General features: G+C 38.8%; 1 protein-coding gene across 4 annotated transcripts in view; it reads left to right on the top strand.

Moving 5' to 3' along the window:
- DLGAP1 (DLG associated protein 1) overlaps window positions 1-21,494 on the top strand; it is a 398,543-nt gene that overhangs the window by 261,671 nt on the left and 115,378 nt on the right. For all 4 annotated transcript variants that reach the window (XM_030496374.1, XM_030496355.1, XM_030496364.1 and 1 more), the window contains one exon: window positions 2,782-2,996. In XM_030496374.1, coding sequence (XP_030352234.1) covers window positions 2,782-2,996 — 215 coding nt within the window. The remainder of the gene's footprint in view (window positions 1-2,781; window positions 2,997-21,494) is intronic.

Here is a 21,494-nt window from a genome sequence, read left to right as displayed (position 1 = left end):
AAACCACAAGTGTTCAATTTGCCTGAATTATAGGTGCTGTATGAGCATTGTAACTTTAACACTCCTGACTTTTTCTCAAAGACACCACCCTTAACATTATACTAACATATTCTATTTAGTGCATTAAAGATTAATTCACTAATTTATTTTCATGAGAGAAAGCACCAATCTTTGACTAAAGTATAATGAATAAAATATTAAACAGATTAAAGTGCATGTCCTCAGAGAATTTACAGATTCCCTACATAATATGACTTAGTTATCTAACATCTGCCTGGAAACTGATTGGAAATACACTCTTACCGGTTTTAAACTTCCGACCAAAGGCTGAGCATGTCATCAAAATGTCAGCTGAGCTCGATTTTACTAAGCCTGTGTTAACTTCTTTTTTGTACATCAGTGAATTGAAAAGTTGAGGTTTTACAGTTGACAAGCAGGAGCTGTAGGTTCCAAAATATATGTGAGAGGTGGTATGAATATAGAATTGTATTTCCATTGTTTGATGATGCCGTTGGCCTAGAGCCATTGCAAGAATGAGATATGAAAAAATATTATCCTCTGGCTGTCATAAATGGCTACAGGAGGAGTATAAAATGCTCCATACTCTTCTATGTCAAAAATGGAATCAAACCCACTACCAAATATTATCTTCATTTGCCCTTTACAGATGTATACACATGAGGAAAGCATGAACTTTCCAGATCTGAGGTCTAAGCATAAACTTAGAAACCATGGAATTGAAACTGCTTTTTGTTTGCTTGTTTGTGGGGTTTTTGTTGCACACAGAAGTGTATCAGAGCCCTATATTCAATCCTATTTTTCCAGTGGGTTCTGTTATTACTCTCAGTCTGTAATACTCTAGTTCTTAGAGTCTTAACCTTTTCTAGAAGAAAATTTTAAGTGTTTTAAGTGTATTAATTATTTCTTCAATTACTTTCTATAGACACACAAACTAGAATGCAAGCCAGGATTAAATCCTGAGTCCTCTGAGGAAAATGTCAAAGCTCCAAGTGAGTTTACCAAGGCCAGACTTAACCAAAAGAAGAGCTTAGACTGAGTACAAGAGGAAACGCCTTGTTTAAGCCAGGAAGTTCAAGGAAGGACCTGAATCATGATGCAATAAAAGAAGAGTCAATGAAATAAGAAAGTTGGCAAGGTCTTGGGTTTGAAATCAGCAGGAAACAAAACAGTGACATGGCTTATGAATAGTTTGGTTAATTAATTATGATTAGCAGTAAGTCCATGAATGCTTAGGACCATTAAATATCTTTGTTTCATTTGTGTAGCACAGTGGTTTTTGGATTGCAGTTTGTAGCAGCATAGATGGATAAAATGCCATAAAAATTTGACCTACATTGACAGTAACATTTGAAAGGCCTTAAAGCATCTGGACTTAGGCTTAAGTTTGTAGTGGGAATCAACAGCTAAGCTGTTAGCAAACAATCCAGTGTTTCATTTTTGGTTTTCTAAACAAGCTGGCATGTAAATGCTATGGCTGAAGTCTGTGAAGCAATGTATACACAAGATACTCAGCAGATGATAGATGTTGTTGAAGAACAAAATTTCCATAGAAAAGAGGCACTCCGTGATTATCCTGATATAGATGCTAGTATTCATAAGCTGCAGGACAAATTTTAGCAACTTGGATCTGAGACTCCTTTTTTAATATGGCTTGTAGGGGTTTTTGAGCATTGTAGCTATAGTTTGCTTTATAGAGTTGATTCACTAAAAATAATCGGAAAAATAGCAAACTAAAAATTGACAACTACTTTTATTTAAATCAAACACAAAATATGTTTAACTAAAAAGCCTTTTTGCAGTTTCACCTTTGTTATAAAAATATGCTTTCTGCAAAATAACTTCAGGACAACTCCTTCAAGGACCCTTCTCCACTGCATGTTGTTTCTGCTGTTACAGGAAAGAGAAGGATGTTGGTCCACAATGGCCAGAAGCCCCAAGAGCAGAGGAAGGGAAAGGATGGGTGGGCAAGAGCACCATGTTCTTGGACTGTCCTCTTGCTATGTTCCAAAATCTCATGAACGCACATTCCCAGTGTTCTAAATTTCCAGTGCAAAGAATGGATAGCACTTACTTCAGATCAAGAGAAATAACGTACATCAAGAAAAAAAAGAAGGGAATAAAGAGTTGTATGACTCAGACACTCAAGCTAACATAACTCAAAAGGAGGATCCCTGCAAGCTGGCAGGTGTTCAGTGGTGCTAATTATGCTATAGAAGCAATAGTAGTATAATTTCACACTTGCAAACCTACTTTTGTGATGATCAGTGCATAGCTCCACTAATCTGAAATGTATCTTGAACCAGTCATCCTGGTCTGTGTAGCAATACACACTCTGTCTGAAAAGATTGTGATATAGGGATTCGTATATCATCTTTTCTGCCTCCCCAGACGTGTTTAATTTGTTAAGCTAAACCAAAAATACCCTGATCTGGTTTGCAAATACCTCTAATGAAAACCACCAAAAAAATAGATTTATCCAGCCCAGTATTAGACCTGACTGAGGCATCTATGTCAGCATGTTAGCTAGAAACTTCCCAGATAAGTAGTGGAAAATAACAACTCCAGAGATGCTTGTGACTATGCAGGGGGAGAAGTGGGCCTCCACTGCAAGCAGCAACCTGTGGTCAAATGAGATTAAGAATAGGCCCTTGGACATGAGGGGTTTTGTTATGGCTCTGTTGTGGCTTAGCACCGTCAAATCTTGCTGTGCAATTACATCAGGGAAGAGTACTAATAAGAGAATTGTGTTTATCACTTCAGGTCCCTCAAGATGAATGGACTGGATACACTCCACGAGGGAAAGATGATGAGATTCCCTGCCGACGAATGCGTAGTGGCAGTTACATCAAAGCCATGGGGGATGATGACAGTGGAGACTCAGACACGAGTCCAAAGCCATCTCCAAAGATTGCTGCACGGAGAGAGAGCTATCTCAAGGCCACCCAGCCATCCCTCACAGAGCTCACCACCCTCAAGTAAGTCAGTGTTCTACTACATCATATAAAGTTCTCCATTAAGACGCACAGTTTCTGTTCCTATTTGTTTCTATTCTTTGCTTCTAGGTACCAGTTAAGGAAAGTATTTAAATGAGAGTGTTTGGTCATGGTTATTTTTGGTTGTTTTTTTTTTTTTTTTCTTCTGAACAAGAGTAGATTTAGGAATGTATTTCAATATTATTCTGAAGAGAGACCCTACTACCTGTGCTTTGAATTTGTGAAGTATTTCAACCTGTTAGTGTTAAGTGAGTATTCAGGTATATACAGTAGGTCTGTTCTTTAAACACTTTGCTGAATTATAGTTTTGGCCTGCAAAAGCTTTGCATAATTGTGTATTTATTTGTATTCAACATGTGAAATTAGCCCTAAACCAGTCTTTACAACTCAACAAAGAGCATCTGACATTTAATTAAAAAGAACAATGGCTGTCTGAAAATAGACAAATCCATAGTTTCTACTCTTTACTTCACTCAGAACTGCCCTGTATTTTGTGGAGAAATGTAACCAAAACTGGGGGGGGGGGAGGAGGGAGGGGGCAGGGCAAATCATTTATGGAAGTCGAGGGGAATTATGATTTTTTTTTACTTTTTTTTTTTAATGTCACTGTGTTTTTCTTTCATTTTGGCCTTTTAAAAGAGCCACCTAAATTCTCATGAAAATTACACAAATGGATAGTTTCGGGTTTAGTGTTGTATTTTAAAGGATTCTAAAAGGGAGAGGTTCCCTAAAGCAAAAAACCAAATTATATTCATAAAAGAAAATAGTGTGAATTTAAATCAACAATTGTTTCTGTCTGTCTTCTGCAAAATTCATAACTATAATAGTGAATCATAGTTCACTGAACCAAAAATAACCTAATTTTAGTATAACTTGCCTAAGGCTATAGTTTTTTAAAAAAAAAAAAAAAGCTGTATTGCTCATCTAGTATCTGTGATTAGGGACAAAAGACTCCTTATGCATTACCCTCATTAATTTCCTCTCCTTCTTTGTCCTCCTCTACCCCATTTTTTCCCAGAGACCTTATCTGAAAAATAGATTTTAGAGAAAAATGTTTGATCCTTGTTAAGAATGTCATGCTTTTGACATCAGTGATGAATAGACCAGCAGAAAAAAAAACAGACTTGTTGCAGCTCCCCTTAGCAGCCTGCTTGACTTTGTCTCAGGAGAAGCCACAAATTGTTTCTGTTCTGTCTTTCCATCAGTGTCCAAAGGAGAGAGCAGTCTCATTTTCTGCAGGGATTTTCATAAGCTAGATGGTGCTTGCTCAAGGGATCCAGTGATTCCTCTCATCATCTGGCAGACTTTTACCACATCCTTTCCTGAGCCAAAACTCCTCCTCTGAGATCAGTTATTACATCCTCTGCAAGATGAACATGAATGTTATGTACCACCACAAACTCCATAAAGCCATGCTTTATGCATGGACACACTATCAGGCACGGAGTTTATTCTTTTTGAGACTTTAGAAACATGTTCCATAGTTCTATAATATATATATGAAGTACAATCTATCACAATGAGTTTATTTGATCTTGGTCATTCCTGTTCTCTGTAAAAATAAGGTTTTCAAAAGAATATCAAATTATTGAAAATTAAAAGTCCTGCATGTCACTGTTCACCCACAGAGGATCTAAGATCAGAGGGGTTTGGCAGCAGAAGCTTTTGAGTTTAGCTTTGAAGTCATTGTTATTCAGCAAAGTGCTTGTACAAATACTTCATTTTATATATATTTTTTTAATTCCTTCCTATTTGGGAAAGCTCTTAGGAATGTGCTTGATTTTAAGCTGTGCTCTGTAAAATTCATTTACATTTAGAAGCTATGCAGAAGTAGAGTGTAAATCACAGGGTAGGAGAAGGAAGGGGAAAATGATAAATGGTAGTAAAACAAAAAAGAGGACAAAATATGAGATAACTTTTCTTTTCTTAGTGACTTTTCATCAAGAATTGGGATGAAGTAGAATTATTTCTTTCAATCCATGATGAAACTATAAAGAAATATTTCTTCTTGGGAAACCTTTCCACTTTAAGAGACAAATTGTATAATACATAATTATGCATTGCTTTTATTCCTTTCTGCTGAACATCATAATTTGGGTGTTTTTTGGTGAGAACTAGCCAAGTACTTGCTCTGGGAATTGAAGACTTATGTTAAGCTTGCTGTTTTTTGCAGATTTCTTCATACTTCCTTAGTAGCATGAATTGACCTTGACCATGACATTGCTTGTTCATCCCAGGGCTACCTTGATTACTGTGAGAGTTGTGATAGAGTTTTGCTGGCATGTCAGCCAGAGTCTAAATTAGGGCCCCTAACTCACTGAATATAGGTTATCAAGCAATTGTGTAATGTGTGATAACAAATTATTTCCTTCGCTTACTATTGACTTGAGTTCAACTTGCACCTGAATAAGAGCTTCATGGAAATGAGCCAAAAGCCACTCTAGTCGGCAAACAGCCTTTTACTGACACTAGTGGACTTTCTAGCTGACCTTGTGGGACGTTATTAACACCTTGAAGCTGAGTGGTATTTTACTCCTTTAATTATGTTTTTTTCGGTCAGCAATGAACAAGGCACCTTGTGAAAGTGGTGTCTCTTCAGTAGCAATTGTCGGGGATCTGCTGCACTTCTTTCTGCTATTCTGTTTTCTGTATGCAGTCTCTAGTTGGCTTCACTTTCATTTTTGGCAGAGCAAACAACTTAAAAACATGTTCCCCTTTGCTTTCACTGTTTTTGAAAGGATTTTTCATCTTATGGGACTTTTCCTCTCTGAGTACTTTAAGTCTAATATTGGTCTCACAACCCACGCTGTTCCTCCCACCTACCTACCTACTATTGCTCATGCGCCTACTCTTCTAAGAAAGGATTTTCATTATTGTCAATGTTTCTTTTTATATAAGGAATAATTTTTGAACAGCACAACTGTGTCATATCTTCTTTATGTAATACAAATTTATTTTCCTGTTTTTGATGAGGTTTTTTTCTTGCTATACCTTGCAATCTCCTTCCTACAACATTACTCCCATGCCATGGTTTCCATGTGGTTACAGCTCATGTGTCAAATGCTGTGGTACCATTCTGAACAAAGCACAGCTTGTTGTGATTTTGAAATGCACACCTCCACTGCTGTACTCTCATTATTCTACCAGGAAGTAAGCAGCTTTTTCTCTCTGTCTTTGCTGGCAGTATCCTCCTGGTGTTTAATCTTTCACAGTCCAGATAAGCTCATCCAGCTGAAAAAAAAAAGTGGTGTTTTCTTGCCCATTCCTGAAAAGTGGCAAAATTTTATCTTGCACTTATAAGCAGATGGAAAATAGACTGGTTAACTAACTTCTAAAGAAGGCGCAGGCAACAGATAACTGACATTTCTATTACAGCTGAGCTTGATTCAGGACATATTCCTTCACTATCTATATGTTCCCTGGTTATGTTTAGCCTGATTTTCGTTGGGGAAAAAAGCATGCAATTACATTGCCTGTCCACACACCAACCTGTCACCTCCACCTCCCAGTAACTTTTGAATTTGTTGGCCAGCTTTAACCAAGTTTGCTAGAGAGAATGAAGTCTGAAAGATAGGAAGTTCCAGCAAACTTTATGAAGATCTCTAGCTGGATAAGGCAGAGAATGATCTGCAGCCGTCCCTTACAGTTTCTTGAAGTGGGCGAAGTAGCTGGTGAGTCAGCACAAGATATTACTTGATGGCAGCATTTTCCCAGCCTGAAAGATGACAAATGTGGAAGGGACTGAAAAACTCTGTGGAGGACAAGAGGTCTAAGATGGATCCTGTTACCATAGCTTTTCTACTTCATTCTGTCCCTTTCCTCTTCTCCACTGCATCCACACTCAGTGCTTAAAGTATGGGTTCAGATTATGCTTCCTAACTCAATATTGCTGCTACTTTGGGGACTCAGCCACTTCAGTCTTCTGCAGTTCTATTTTTATTTTTCCTAAAATATTACAGTACTGAAGTACAGTATTCCATTTGTGGACATTTTACATAGATTTTTGGGTTATATACAGTTGCAGAATTGTTCCTTTGAACTCATATTTGATTAAACAAACTTTTTCTGGAGACAGATTGTACTCTCTGATTACCAGTGTATTGACAGTTTCAATGATCTTGATACTTTGGAGATGCATTTGTGGAATTCATGTGAAAAGGAGAGAGGGGAGAACAGAAATTAGTTTTTTCTTTAAAAATCTTTATTTTCAAGGTATTTTCATCATAGCTGCATGTGTTCTTGTGATTTATTGCATAGATGAGTAATAGTTGCAATAAAGCAATCAATTCCTAACTTTATCAGAGACGTTCCAAAAATAATATCTCAAAATACGTGCATGTTATTTGTGTACACCCAGGCTTACATATTTTATGTGCTAACAGAAATAGCATAAGTACTTTCTACTTGTATATTTATGTTAATCTAAAGATAATATTGTTTTGAAAACCTCTGTGCCATTTTTATTATTCTATAACATCACAGTAAATAATCAAGCTCAATTAAGTGGCAGAATCTGGTGGCAAACTTAAAGACAGTGACAAAAGCAAGAAGAAAGAGGTAGATCTGATTTATCTGTCCTGAATTCCAACTTCCCATCACCTGTCTGAGAATTGATCAGGTCAGTTATTAGAGGGCAAGCCTTCAAGCTAGGGTCAACCTATATTACAAATCAAAGTTTGACAGAGTTGCAGGACCAGCTCTGGTAGGATGACTTGCCAAAAAATCCAACTACTTCATTGTTACATAGTATGATTCAGATAGAAATCCCCTAATCCTTGCAAAAGTCAAAGAAATTATGATCAAAATAGGTTTTTTTAATCTGCAAAGCTCCCAAACAGTTTAATCTGGTGGTAACTTGTCGTGATCAGGAGAAAAGTGGTATGCGCACATGGGCATATCCATATAGACTGTTGGGAAGGTAAAGTGCATTATCTGCGCTGAGTGATTTAATCATAGAATCATAGAATCATGGAATGGTTTGGGTTGGAAGAGACCTCAAAAATCATGTAGTTCCAACCCCCCTGCAATGGGTGGGGACACCTTCCACTAGACCAGGTTGCTCAAAGCCCCATCCAACCTGGCTTGAGCACTTCCATGGGGCATTAATGGTGAAATTAATGGCAAAATTGCGTAATGTCTGTTTTCAAACATGATGCTGGGACTGATGTGAATGAGAGGATGAGCAAAGGTCCAAAAACTTTTTACAGTAAAGACACAGCAAATTAAATGTCACATGGCAAGGATGTTGTTAAACATTATGCGCAAAGCTGGAGATCGTTATAGCTTTGATTTTCCTATAGTGATGAAACGCATGTTTGTATACATGCAAATCTTCACGGCTCACCAAACTGAAATATGCAGCTCTCAGAAAACTATAGAACAATATAAACTCTGGAGATGGTTCTCCCACTTTCTCAGCTTTTCTGAAATTTTGGTTTTGGGAAATATCTGCACAGAAGTAAATGATAAGGGATATAAGGATAATTGTAGCCTGAGAGACTGGCTAGACTCTACTGGCATTTGAGCAAACTGAGGCTGATGTCCTTACACTGCACTAGTGTACATCCTTAGGTACGAAAGCCATCTTGGTCTTAGGAATGAGGTCCTATTTACTTTAAGATATTTCTGTATTACTATAACATGCTCCAAAATATCTCCAGGGGAAAAAAAAAGTTTTAAACAAAAACATACTTTTTTGTCCTCATTCTGCTAAAATTAATGAAAATGTCCCATTAACTTCACTGGCCCAGGTCACAGAAGATCACAGATAGGGAGAAGGGAGAGGGAAGATACAAGGTGATGCAATACCTCATCTTCCTTATGGTGAATATTTTTAGACACGTGCAGGGAAGCTTGATAATTTCTTTTTCTTGTTGAGTGACTTCCAATTAGGGAACAATGATTTTCCTAATTAGTACAAAAGCAATAAGATTGATTGATCTATTATTTGTGTTTTACAGTATGTTTCCAGTACAGTATGTTTCACTGTTTCATTTTTGTCAGATCTTTAGCTCCTGAAAAAATTGTTTCCATTTTCCTTAGGTGTTTTATGTTTATTTGCTTGAAGAGTGAGGTTTTCGAATTTCCTGTGAAAGAGATTGAAGCATCACCATGAGCTTTGGACATGCAGATGAAGGAATAGTATTCTAGAACAATTGTTGGCCTGGGCAGTAACTTTCCCAGCCTGCAGTCACTGATGCATGATATATTACTTAGCTTTATATTACTCTAATCCCTTCTCTCTTCTCTCTGAAAGCTAGGAAGAAACTGTTGGACAGGTTTCTGACTTTACAGGCTCATATGTCAGGTATGATTAAGTTCAGTGAATAATTTATAAATCAGAAGAAAATTTGAAAGGCAAGACAATAAAAAATATATTTATTTTGAGGTATTAGGTGGCCATACATCTGGAGCCAGTGGTTTCCGTATGGCAGCTGACATCTGGTTTGTGTACATGATACTTAAGGAGCAGAGGATATTGATTTATTAAAGGAACTTAGACCTTGGAGCTTTCAAAACAGTTGCAACTTTCCGGTGATTGATAGATATATAAAGCATGTTCAGTCAGTTAATGCTTAATGTCTGATGGGCATGTGAGAAAGCTTGTGCCCCATTGCAGCTTTCCTTCTGGACTTTGTGTCCCCTCACACAAAGGTATGTATACAAAGGTATTCTGTGCTTTACAGCACAGAAATGAACCCACTCATCTCACTGCACAATCCTCTGTGGAGAAAAAGCATTCCTACAATTCACTGCATAGTACATAAGTCGGATAGGCACCGACCTATGTACTCTCTACTTCTGTGATGATCATCACCAGTTTGTCTTGCAGTGAAATTGAGATGCCTGAGCTATTACAGTCTCACTTCTAGCAGACATTGCTTATCCTATCATAAAACTTACCCTTATGTCAATCCACACCTAGCTCCATGTGCCTTTATGCCCTGTTATGCTGGTATTGTCACATTTGTGTAACTAATGTTATTTCTTGTTTGTCTAAGATAAGAAGTCAGAATTTTGTTGTAATATGTGACCTGTACTACTGTTGTTGCCTCACTTGTACTTTTACTTGCTGAAATTTAAGGCAATGAAACTGTTACAATTAACTTACATAGGAATGAACATCAACCAAAAAAAAAAAAGGCTTTAACTTTGCTAGTCAAAGTGTGATTCTTTGGTAATACTGGTGCAGAGTTTTGGAAGTTGATAGTTTGTTAAGGAGAAGCTGGAACCTCATTTAGATTATTGTCTGACTTGCAGAAATCACTAGATACATGATCCCTTGTCCTGTATCTGGTCATCTGGCACAACTTTACAAGATCTAGATTTATGTTAGACATAGCTACAGATGAATGGGAGGATTTCTAAGTTTTTAACTTCTATCAGTAAAATCCTCTAAACATTTATTCATTTTGCAGCAAATTACTTTGGTGAATTCAATTCCATCTCGTCGTCTCATTTAAAAAGCAAGGTCTATTGCTGTAATGGGCACTTCCAGGGTTAGCTTTAAGAAACAGTTATAATCACTGAACCAAGATGTGGTTTTCAGCCATCTCTTTCAGGGTATATTTTTTTCACAGCCAACTTGCATGTCTGTGTGCAAAACTGGTCTTGTTAATTTTTAGCCCTACTTCTGCCTACCTACTTAAAAGGCTGCCTCAGAAAGAAAGTTAATAATGTCCAGTGGGGACAGGAGAAGAAATACTGCCTTAGACTGCAAGGACATACACAATCTATATGTTAGGAAAAATTTCCTAATGGTAATGATAGTTATGCGTGGGAGTGGATTGCCAAGAGAAATCACTTCACTGGACATTTTCAAGAAAAGGGTAGAAAATGTCTGTCAGGACAAATTTAGGTGTTGCTGATCCTGCTTTAGGGTAGGAGGATGGAACAAATGTCCTCATAAAGACCCCTCCAGACCTATCTTTTATGATTCTCTGTCCTTCTCAGAGTATGGAAAATACCCACTATCACTGTTCTTACTTCCTTTTCTTAACTTATTTTTTAAATACAAAAATAAATTTCTCGTCAGGACCAAATTATTCCTGAAGGCCTACTGTTGAATAGTAAATATAGATATCCCACCCACATCAGTGCTGCACAATTCTTTCATGTATTTTAAATGTTATTTCATTGCTAGCATTTTGAAATTATGTTCTAGCTGCTGCCAGCAATACCATGCTTGACTCTTGGTATGGGATCTTGTACTATCTGGTTTAGTTTGCTAAGGGGAGCTCAGCTGATGTATTAAATCTGCCATGCAGAAAATTCACAGGCATAAAAAGAGATGTGCATTTGCACAAAATTCAGTCTGGAGTCCTTAATGTCCAACGTAACAAGACAAGCAAACAGGCAATAATAATTAAGTTCATTATTCATAGCAATTTTCTGTGCTGATCAGCTAGAAGTGCAGTATTCTTTCACTGTCAAATGCTGGATCCCTTTTAGATTAAAAATGAAAAGAAGAAATGGTGTGTTTTGCTTTAGTTTTAATGTGAATTACAGGACACTTTCTGTAGACATGCTTTGGAATCTTCTGTTAATTTGTATCATGTTAGGGTGGAGAGAGAGAGACATGGAAGTAATTGTTCTGTCCTTACAAAAAGATGCTCTTAATATCTAAGTCATATTGATGCACACTCACTATTTTCTTGTATTTTCTTGTGTCTGTATTACTGCTAAGATGGACTGACTTTAAACTTCTTTTAGTAATTCTCTGCTGGCTTGGCTGCAGTCTGAGATAAAGGTTAGTGGCAGGGGGAAACAAATGAAGTGTATGGCCCCTCGTAGCTGGGGTGCTGAAATAGGGCAGCATCAAATACCACTCTGTTCCCAGTGACACACGTGAATGGAACTTCATCCATTCAGACCTGACTTCGTAAAATCTCCTGTCTTCTAAAGAAGTTATAAGTCTTTTTAGGAGGGGAGACATTAGGGAAAATCCTTAAAGAATTTTTTACGTTGTGCCTGCTTTCTTACTCATTGTACACCACAATTGTACACCACAAAGATAAGAGAACCATCATACGATTGCTTGTGTTATTCACTGGTGTGAAAAAAAGGTATTTTGGTTGAAAGCACCTTTGCCACAGCTACTGAGTTCCTGTAAGACATTTCTGTGGTTGCATCTGTAGCCGAGTTGCATTTCGGGCAATTTCCCATTCCCCTCCAAAAGGGCTGTGCTGCCTGACCAGCCTGTGCCCTGGCTGCCCTGCAGCAAGCCCAGGAACTGCAGAAAGCAGTAACTGGTTTTGTCATCCGCAAATGCCATCAGCCACATCCAGAGCACCCAAATCCTCCCCTTTCTTTATGTGACGTTGGGGTGGCAGGCATGCTTGAGTTGTGTCTGTGCAGCTCTGCACTGTGACAGTGATGTATCATGCTGAAGGCAAGCTCTGGAGCTTTCAGGACTAGTATATAAATCTCCCGGTTCATATCTGACAATTGCTATTGCAAATCTGTGCTAAGCCTTCATTACACTTGAAAGGAAACCTTGAAAAACTTCTTTCGGAAGGTAGTCCTCCTTGAGCTAGTCCTAAAATGTTCACAGTTATTATTTCTTACTTTATCAAACCTGAATAGGCATAGTATTGACATTTATTAAAACTCTTCCTTGTAATAATCTGTATTTATTACTGTCTGCATAACAAAAATTGGAAAATGTACTAGAATGCAAGGTTCTTACATAATATATTACTTTTCCTCTTTTACAAAACTTAAAACTGCTACTTGGTTTTTATCACATTAGAGAAACAATTTGATTCTGAACTTTGCATAAATCTCAAAACCTAGAATACATACATAATGCAGAAAGCTTGCAAGCACTCTGGGTGAAATGGTGTCAGTGACGACACCGACTGAGTCATGACTTCATCTCATAGTATTTATGTTTGTAGCACTGATAGAAATTACATTTATAAAAGCTGGAATGGGGGGGGGGGGGGTGGGGTGTGTATGCGTGCAATTTCTGACTTTGAAAAGCTCTCTTTTCATTATTCTAGTGGGATGCAGCCAACATGCCATTCAACCATCCTCGTGAAATTGCAGTCAAAGATGTTAGAATCTCAGAAACGTTGGCACTTAGTCAATAGGGTCCAATCTAAATGTCTAGCCATGGATTTCAGACTGTTGCAGGATCTGTTGGACTCATCTCAGTCATGTGCCTGTAAGAGCTGTGAGACAACAGGGCTTTGGCAGAGATTTGTTGCTCAGAGTTGTTTGAAATGCTAGTGAGTCAGGTTGTGCCACTGCAGTTGTTCAGTCATTTACTGTTGGGTAGAATGTCATTTCTGGCAGAGTAGTCACTCTCTGTCTATTACTACTTCTCTCCCTCCCCCCCCTCCCCCCCTTAGAGATCATTTTATTTGGGGCACAAATTAATTGCCAGTTACCTGTGATGAAAAAATGTTAATTGAGAGAGAGTGGATGATGCCTTATTCAAACTAAATGTAAGGCTGATAGTGGCTGGTATGAATGTCAGCACTATGTCACTATTTCTGTTCTCAGTTTCTCTTTTCTCTCTCTTTTTCTTTTTTAAGTGATTCCTTAATATTAATCAGTAATCAGAGAATCACAGAATGGCTTGGGTTGGAAGGGACCTTAAAATCATCTAGTTACAACCCCCTGCCATGGACAGGGATACCTTCCACTAGATCAGGTTACTCAAAGCCATGTCCAAGCTGGCCTTGAACACTTCCAGGGTTGGGGCATCCACAATTTCTCTGGGCAACCTGTTCCAGTGTCTCACCACCCTCACAGTGAAGAATTTCTTCCTAATATCTAATCTAAATCTACCCTCTCTCAGTTTAAAGCCATTCCCCCTTGTCCTGTCACTACATGCCCTTGTAAATAGTCCCTCTCCAGATTTCTTGTAGGCCCCCTTTAGGTACTGGAAGCTTCCCTAAGGTCTCCCTGGAGCCTTCTCTGCTCGAGGCTGAACAAGCCCAACTCTCAGACTGTCCAGCCCTCTGATCATCTTCCTGTCCCTCCTCTGGACTCACTCAGGCAGGTCCACATCCTTCTTGTGTGGCCCAAATAATCCTCAGTGCTTAGCTAAGCATCCTTTCTCCATTAAAGGGGCCAAGATTTGCAACAGTGACAGAATGACCTTCTGACTATCAACTATTTCTGTATTTCCACCTCCCTAATGCTTATTTTATTTCCTTTTTCAATGAATTTCACACCTGTGAAAATACTGAGTATGTAGCATTATCTTCTGCTTTCATTTATTATAGCCCTGATCCTAACACACTCTCCTGCTAAGATTTTCATCAGTGGTGATTTAATTATTAACATTTTTCACTAGTCCTGTTACTAATGTCATCCTTGTGAATCTTTCACAGTTCTTTTATCCCACAGTTCCTAGTCCCAGCTAGAGCTGCTCTGTTGCTAGTGCTCCTGGATCCTTCTCTTTTCTCGCGGGGGAGGCATGCAGCTTGTGTTGGAAAATGGCTATGCCTTCCTTCATTTTGGTTCTCCATTGCCACCACCATACATGTGATGGTTAGTTGCACCCAGTCATGCTTCAAGCTATTTTTGGAGTGATTTCGTGGGCAACTGGGTGGTTTCCCTGTTCCAATTCTTCAAACAGGAGTTGCCAGGGTGGCTCACAATCACAGCCTGGCAGCCAAGGTGCCCTTGCCATCAACCAGTCATGAGGCAGCCTTTGTGCACTGCTCCCTATGCAAACACACATGCATCCCAAAGCAGCTTTATACTATCAGCTCTAATTGTCCCTTCTCCAGGGAAGTTAATCAGATTCATTATATCTCTGTGATGACTGCGGTATCTGCCTGAGTGTTTTGCCTCTGGCAGAAGATTGACAAGCCCTCGTTTTCTATTGAAATTGCATGTTATGACTTTATTTCCTTCCCCTGTTCTCGGAATCAGTATGTCCATATAATGATAGCTTGTTATTTAATGTAACTAGTTCCCTTAAGGGCAACAGCCCAAAGAATAATAAAATAATCTGTTTGAAGTTCATACAAACGATGAATCACCTGAACAGCTGTCTCTAAAAACAGGGCTGTAGCTTGACATCGATGTCACACAGATTCTTCATCTTTTGAATATGTTTTCAGATTATGTGTTTTATTTTATGTACCTCCTTTAAATGATGTACGTAATAGACAACAAATAATACATAGAGGAAGAATCTTAATTTCTAAGGAATATTTTTAAAGATGATGAAGTAAAATGGACATGTAAAGTAATACTTAAAACATTGATTTTAGAACATCTTAATGATTATTTGCAAGCCTGTTTTACAATATTTTCAATATTTAAAAAAAAATATAATCCCTTCTTATAAATAGAATATTTATATTTCTAGAGAAGAAAAGTAAAATTAATCTTTTTTGTAGTCAGAAAAAACCAAACTAACCCAACGGTAAAAGCTTGCTTCTGAGTTGAATCTTACAGTTTTTATTGTACTATATTGTATTTCACCATTACTCCTTCAGTACTTCTATCATGGGGAGCACTGAAGCCAGCCAGAATGGGAAGTTTAGATCTGATCCAGGTTAGATCTGAGATTAATGTAAATCCCCTGCCCTGTTCCCTGGATTACCCACTGCCCCCAGTATAGGCCTGACATAGCCATTGGGAGGGCATTCCGCTCCATGGGGAGGTATGCACTCTACTTGAAATCAACACTGGAGTTTTTCCCTAAGGCATGAGACTTAGTGGGAATAAGGCAGAGAAAAATGATTGTAAACTATTTCTCTTAAAGTCCTTGGGAATACTATGCATTTGAGATCTGAGTCCTCACTACTGGATTCTGCAGTGGGTTGTTTACAAGTCTCAAGTGTAGCGTTTAAAATCTGAGCTCTGGAAGATTTTTTCTCCCCCCCTGACAAAGTACATACTAAGTTTTAAATGTCAGCTTCCTACCCAGCACAATGGGATGATAACCTCTGCCATGAATTAATCAAGCTGCTTGTTAAAAACATTATCTTGCCACTGTTCTTCCAAGTTCTTTTGAATTCAGACAAATTTAACAGCTTTCTCTTCCATAAAATGATATACTGAGGTTAATTACAGTTCAGGAGCACTCTAAGGTATGATTTGGCTGCTCTGTGTTTCTCAGGTCTAAAAAGAGCATAAAGAGGTGCACCTGGAATGAGCGCCTGGCTTACGTTGTTCCCATAGGGAGGGGGAGGATCAGTCAAGTGATTAAAATGAAGGAGTGAATTGCAAAACCCTCAGTTGTGCTGCCCCTTTTTTGTGCCAGAGGAGAGCAGGGTGGTGGCAGAATCTGGCCCCCACACCTACGTGCTGTGCCTCCATGGCAGGTAGGCTGTGACCTCAGGAGGAGGGTCCAAGGAAGCAGTGCTGGACACCCCACCACTGCAGCTCCCTGCCTGGCCCCTTCCCAGTCACAGGTAATGCTGTGCCTCCAGTTCTGGGTAAAAAGGGATTATAATGCTCACCTCCTGCACATCGGAATGTCGCAAGGATTGATTAATTACAGTTAGTGCAGCAATTATGGAGCCTTCTAAAGAGCTTGCAGAAATGCTTATACTGTCATCGTTAGTCACTGACCCCTTGCTTTTAGCTCCTGCTTTGTACTCCTGAAGCAAGGCTTGCAGCAGCATTTCCTGGTGCTCACTGAGATGCCTGGGAAGAGCCCCACCATACTGCACAAACAGCAAGGAACAGCACGGGGAAGAAGTTAAATCATCCGCATACTTCCATGCTGGAGGAAATGCTGCAGAGGCTCATGAGACCTCAGCCAGGGATAAAAGAGTCGGTTCCTGTAGTTCCTCCTCAACTGTGCTTCCCACATGCGTCCTGCTGCCAGGATACTCTCTTGTCTCTTTCCACCTGCTATATGTATTTGCTCACCCCATTATGTGTGAAAGCCTGCAGGGGAGTGCACTACTAGGAGTAACAGTAGCTCATGTTGCATTTTGCTGTGTCTGTTGAAATTCATAGGTATGATATATCATAACTTGACACATCTCCCCCTCTCTTACCACCATGCAGCCCACACCCATTGCTAACATATGTCCTAGAGGTGGTTCAGATACTTTCACAGGGGGTAAATGATAGATAGGCATGCTTCCCTTCAGCTATTCCTACATCTCCTCTTCCCTCTATGACCTGCCTACGTACGCTAACGCACGGCTTCCCACTCACATCTCTATAAATTTTCTTTGTATTTGTTACCCTTCACAGTATAGCAGAAGGGAATCTTAAAATGCTTTTTTTTTTTCCCCATAGGGAAGGACTTGAGAGCTAGCAAAAGATATTTTAGTACATCTCAGAGCCTGAGCTGCCGTGGTATGTGCTGCACAGAGAAGCAAGCACACCACACACACTGAAAATCACAGTTTGGTTGAGTGAGGGGGTTCCCACTGTATGCTCTGTGCATGCCTATTCCTGGAAAACCTGTGAATTTTCTGATGAAAAGCCATTTGGAAGGCTGCAAGAAACATCTTTCTGTTATTGTCTCCTTATTTCTCTCCTTTGGAGAGGGTAGACAGCAGCACTCATGGTTCTGTACTGATGGCAGCCTAGTCACCCATCAAAAGCTTGGTGCTGCCAGGGACAATAAAACCCACAAGACCTAGTGGAGGAGCGGTTTTCTACTTATATCGCAAGTCCTTAGTATACTCACAACAAAGATTATTCATGACCTTTCCACACTCTTTTTGTGAAGAATATTGAGCCATTTTCTTCTGCTGAGTTTAAGCTTGGTTTCTTCCTATTTCGAAGGGCAGTACTGGGCCTGTTAACTTAAGCAGAATTTGTTGAAGGGAAAAACATGACTCAGAAATTCGCATCGATTTAAGGTCCCTTCCAACCCAAACCATTCTATGATGATTGATAGACGTTCAGCAAAACTCCAAAATTTGACCTGCTAAACATCTGGCAATTACCTAATGAATTACTTGCTTATCTTTAGATAAAAACAACTTTTTAATTTTATTTAGCTTTTTCCTGTTACTGAATATCTTCTCCTCAGTGAGTATTGAATAGCTGTACATGTTAAAAGCTGCCTTCGCTTATCCAAATTGCTTCTTTCCTGCTATAAATGGATAGTTAGCATAGTTATCCATAATGAAAAGAGCAACATTGATAATACAGCCATTGAGAGTGTATTATTGTGTTGGGCTTTTCTTTGGTTTCTACTTTCAAATAGCTTTATTCTTAAAGAATATAGAAGTAACATTTTTAGCATGTTACCAGTTTCTGTACAGAAGAATTCCTTTTTCAACCCCAGAGTGCTGACCTGCCCTTTCTAGTCACCAAGAAAAATACTTTCATTCATTTAAAGCATGTAAAAAAGCTGTAAATTCTACCATTTTTGTAATGATATGCTGAATGCTATGAAAGCAAATTGCCCTATGAATGCTGATTAATTGGAAATCCATAATTCATCTGGGCTGTAAAAATCAGAATGTATTCTGAGATACAATAGATGTGCAGTACCTTTTTTATATGCCTTTTGGTTTTCGAGTCCTTGTACTTTGTGCCTGTGTGCTTTCTTCACCAACTGTGAAAACTCAAGGTTTTTTTCCTTTAATTGGAAAGGTTTTGCAAGCCTCATGAGATGAGCTTTGGGAAAAACATAGTGCGTTGCAGAAGCGTAATTAATAGCAATGATTGGCAGCACTAGATTATTCCTCCCTCTAGTGGCTGGTTGGCTCCAGTGAGAATAAATGGAGCTCTTTATTCACATCTCAAGGAATTATTCCATTAGTTTAGCTACTTGAAACTTACTTTTATCAGGTTAGCATCCTCCAGCATCCTTCACCTCCTGCCTGTTTGGTAATCCCTGGTGCCTCTGTGTCAACGTACGTGACTCTGTTATGTGACCAGCCTTCCAATTTTTCAAGGCCACCTCTCTACAGTGTTCTCAAGCTTTCCCAGTCCCTTCTGTACGTTATATTACATGATTCCCAGTAGTAGTCATATAAAGAAGGTTGCCCCATTTCAGTTTTGTTTCTGTGCTTCCTCATCATACATTACACCAAATCCAGGTAATGTATCGCGGCTGATCTCTGATGTATGTGCTAAACTGAAAAAGTGATGAATTTGAGACAGCTTAGTTTGCCTAGTCATGTGCAATACTGGGAACTCCGTTTGGACAGTGAGCAGGATATTTGTGCTTTCTCCTTCTACCTGGATGTGTCAGTGCATGCCCATACACCAGTGGGCAGCTCACACACGATCGTGTCATTAAGAGAGACCAAACACATCCCATTGTGGATAGTTCAAGAAAACTTAAAAGATGTTGCAGAACTGGAATGCTCCACTTAATTTTGCCTAGCAGCAACCCCTGTCTACATGGCTGGAGGAGCAAAATTCACTGGGTTGATAAATTGGCCCTTACCTGGCACACCATAGGAGAAGCCAGAGTCCCAGGATGCTGAGCAGACCTTCAAAGTTGGTCCTGTGCATCCCGCCTGCATGCAAAGACATGCTGGTGTTACAACATCACCAGACAGGTCTCTGCCCTGTTGCTCCTGACAATAAGAAGTAGATTAATATATTATCATAATGTTGCTGTTTTCCTAATCAAGGTGACAAAAAATCTGAGCAGTAAAAAAATCTGAGCAGTAAAATAGCCAGTATATATAGGTACAACAGCCATTTAAGGAAAAGGTCGTCTAATGAAGAGTGTACTTACTCATACAATGCAATTAAATTCTGTAACTTCAGGGCAAAATTGCAGGCCCCTTCCCCCCCAGTAAATGCTGCGAGGCTCGAGAGAGTAATACAGGTTTCATTACGCTTAAAATTGACATTTAGGCATTAAACTTTTCCATAGCTCACTGAAGTTTTATTAGGCTGGAGATCTTTTCAAGGAGTTCTGTCTTATCTCAGTAAAACCATTGACTTGAGATGATATCGTAAATCTCCATCCATAGTCAATAATGGTTTTAATGGAAGAATGCATTTCTTCTGAAGTACCTTTTGATCATCACACCAACCATTCTTCAGTCTTTATTAACCAGCCATTGCGCTTTATATACAATAAGTGTCTCTGGGGCCGAAGTTTATTGTTTCAGTCATCCTGTCACCTTCTCCTCCAATAATATAATAAAAATATGTTGTCTTCCATCAAAGAACTTCAGTCATGTTTGCTAACTTGAATTCAGCACCACAAAGCCACCTGAGCTGCGCTGTAGAGAAGTATTAACATACCTGTTTTCTGACCCTGAGAGTTTATATGACTTCTATAGGTCACACAGCAAATTTCTGTCAACAATGAAATCCAAACCCATGAGCCACAGTCCATTTCCTGTGGTTTTAAATGCCAGGTAGACATTATTTATCCAGAAAATTTAGAGCTTATTTTTCCTTTTTGTTTTTTTTTTTCTTTCCCTGTTATGATGTTTTAAACAAAAGCATAGATATCCAGATATTTTGAGTAAGAAAGACAGAAGGCCATTTCCAGCTTCAGCATGTATCCTGTACTACTCTGAAAAGGAGAGGAGGTTTTCTTAACTCATCCACAAGTGGTTGGTGGTTTTGTGATTTATATGGGCTAGACAGCACACTATTAATCAGTCTTCTTCTGTAAGGAACTAGCTTTATTCCTTTCCATATGCAAACACACACATTTGGGCATTTTATCTTTTTTATTTGACCTTGATGGATTTTTCTTTGCTTTAATTTTCCATTGGACAAAAGCAGGGTCCCAGTTCAGTAAACCACATACTTTAATTCTGAGTATGATAATGAAATTCTCATAAATATTTTGAAAATCTTCAGAATGCCTTCTGTTACAGGTCTAGAAGCCAGCTGACTTTCTCAGCAGTTAAAGCTTTCTTCCTTTAAAATAAGGTGCACGGCCCATTTGAAGATCCTCAACACTGAAGAGTATCTACTCTTCGGAAATGTTTTTACATTCTTGTTGTCTCTATCTGAGTCATTGCACTTGACACTAACAGCATGATGAATAGCATGTCAACTGGTTGTCCATTCCCTTATTCCCAGACCCAAATAAATGTTTCAGGGTATTTCTGCTCCATGGGATTAAAAGATACCTATTTAAAATAATTGCAAAAAAAGTTCCCTTTTAGTCCCCAGCAGGATTTTATATTATTATCGAGGGTTCTTAAGACATGTTTTTCTTTGTTCTCTCATTACTCCAAAATATAATTAGTTCTGCTTTATCAGGATTCATTCTGTACAAGTTAGGCCCAGTGACAGCCTATAACACAGAAGGAATCTGTTTTTAAAAAAGGAAAAAATCTAAAAAATATGTGTTAAGCATAATTTTACATCTTTTGCACAAACTGGTATTTATCAGAAAAGTTTTCATAATGGAAATCAAGTGCAGACTTCCACCTTAAGGTATTCAGTGCTTTCACCCTGTTTATAAAAGCATTGACAAGCCAACTTGCCCATACCACAATACATATATATATATGTATATATATACACCATCCTGGTATATATTACCATCATGATATCTGTTGGAGGGATGGTACGGCCTGACACAAGCAATCCAGGAGGTTCCTC

Source organism: Strigops habroptila, chromosome 1 (genome assembly GCF_004027225.2).
Source record: "Strigops habroptila isolate Jane chromosome 1, bStrHab1.2.pri, whole genome shotgun sequence".
NCBI lineage: Eukaryota > Metazoa > Chordata > Aves > Psittaciformes > Psittacidae > Strigops > Strigops habroptila.
Note: the sequence above shows the minus strand (reverse complement) of the source record. Positions and strands in the feature narration are given on the sequence as shown.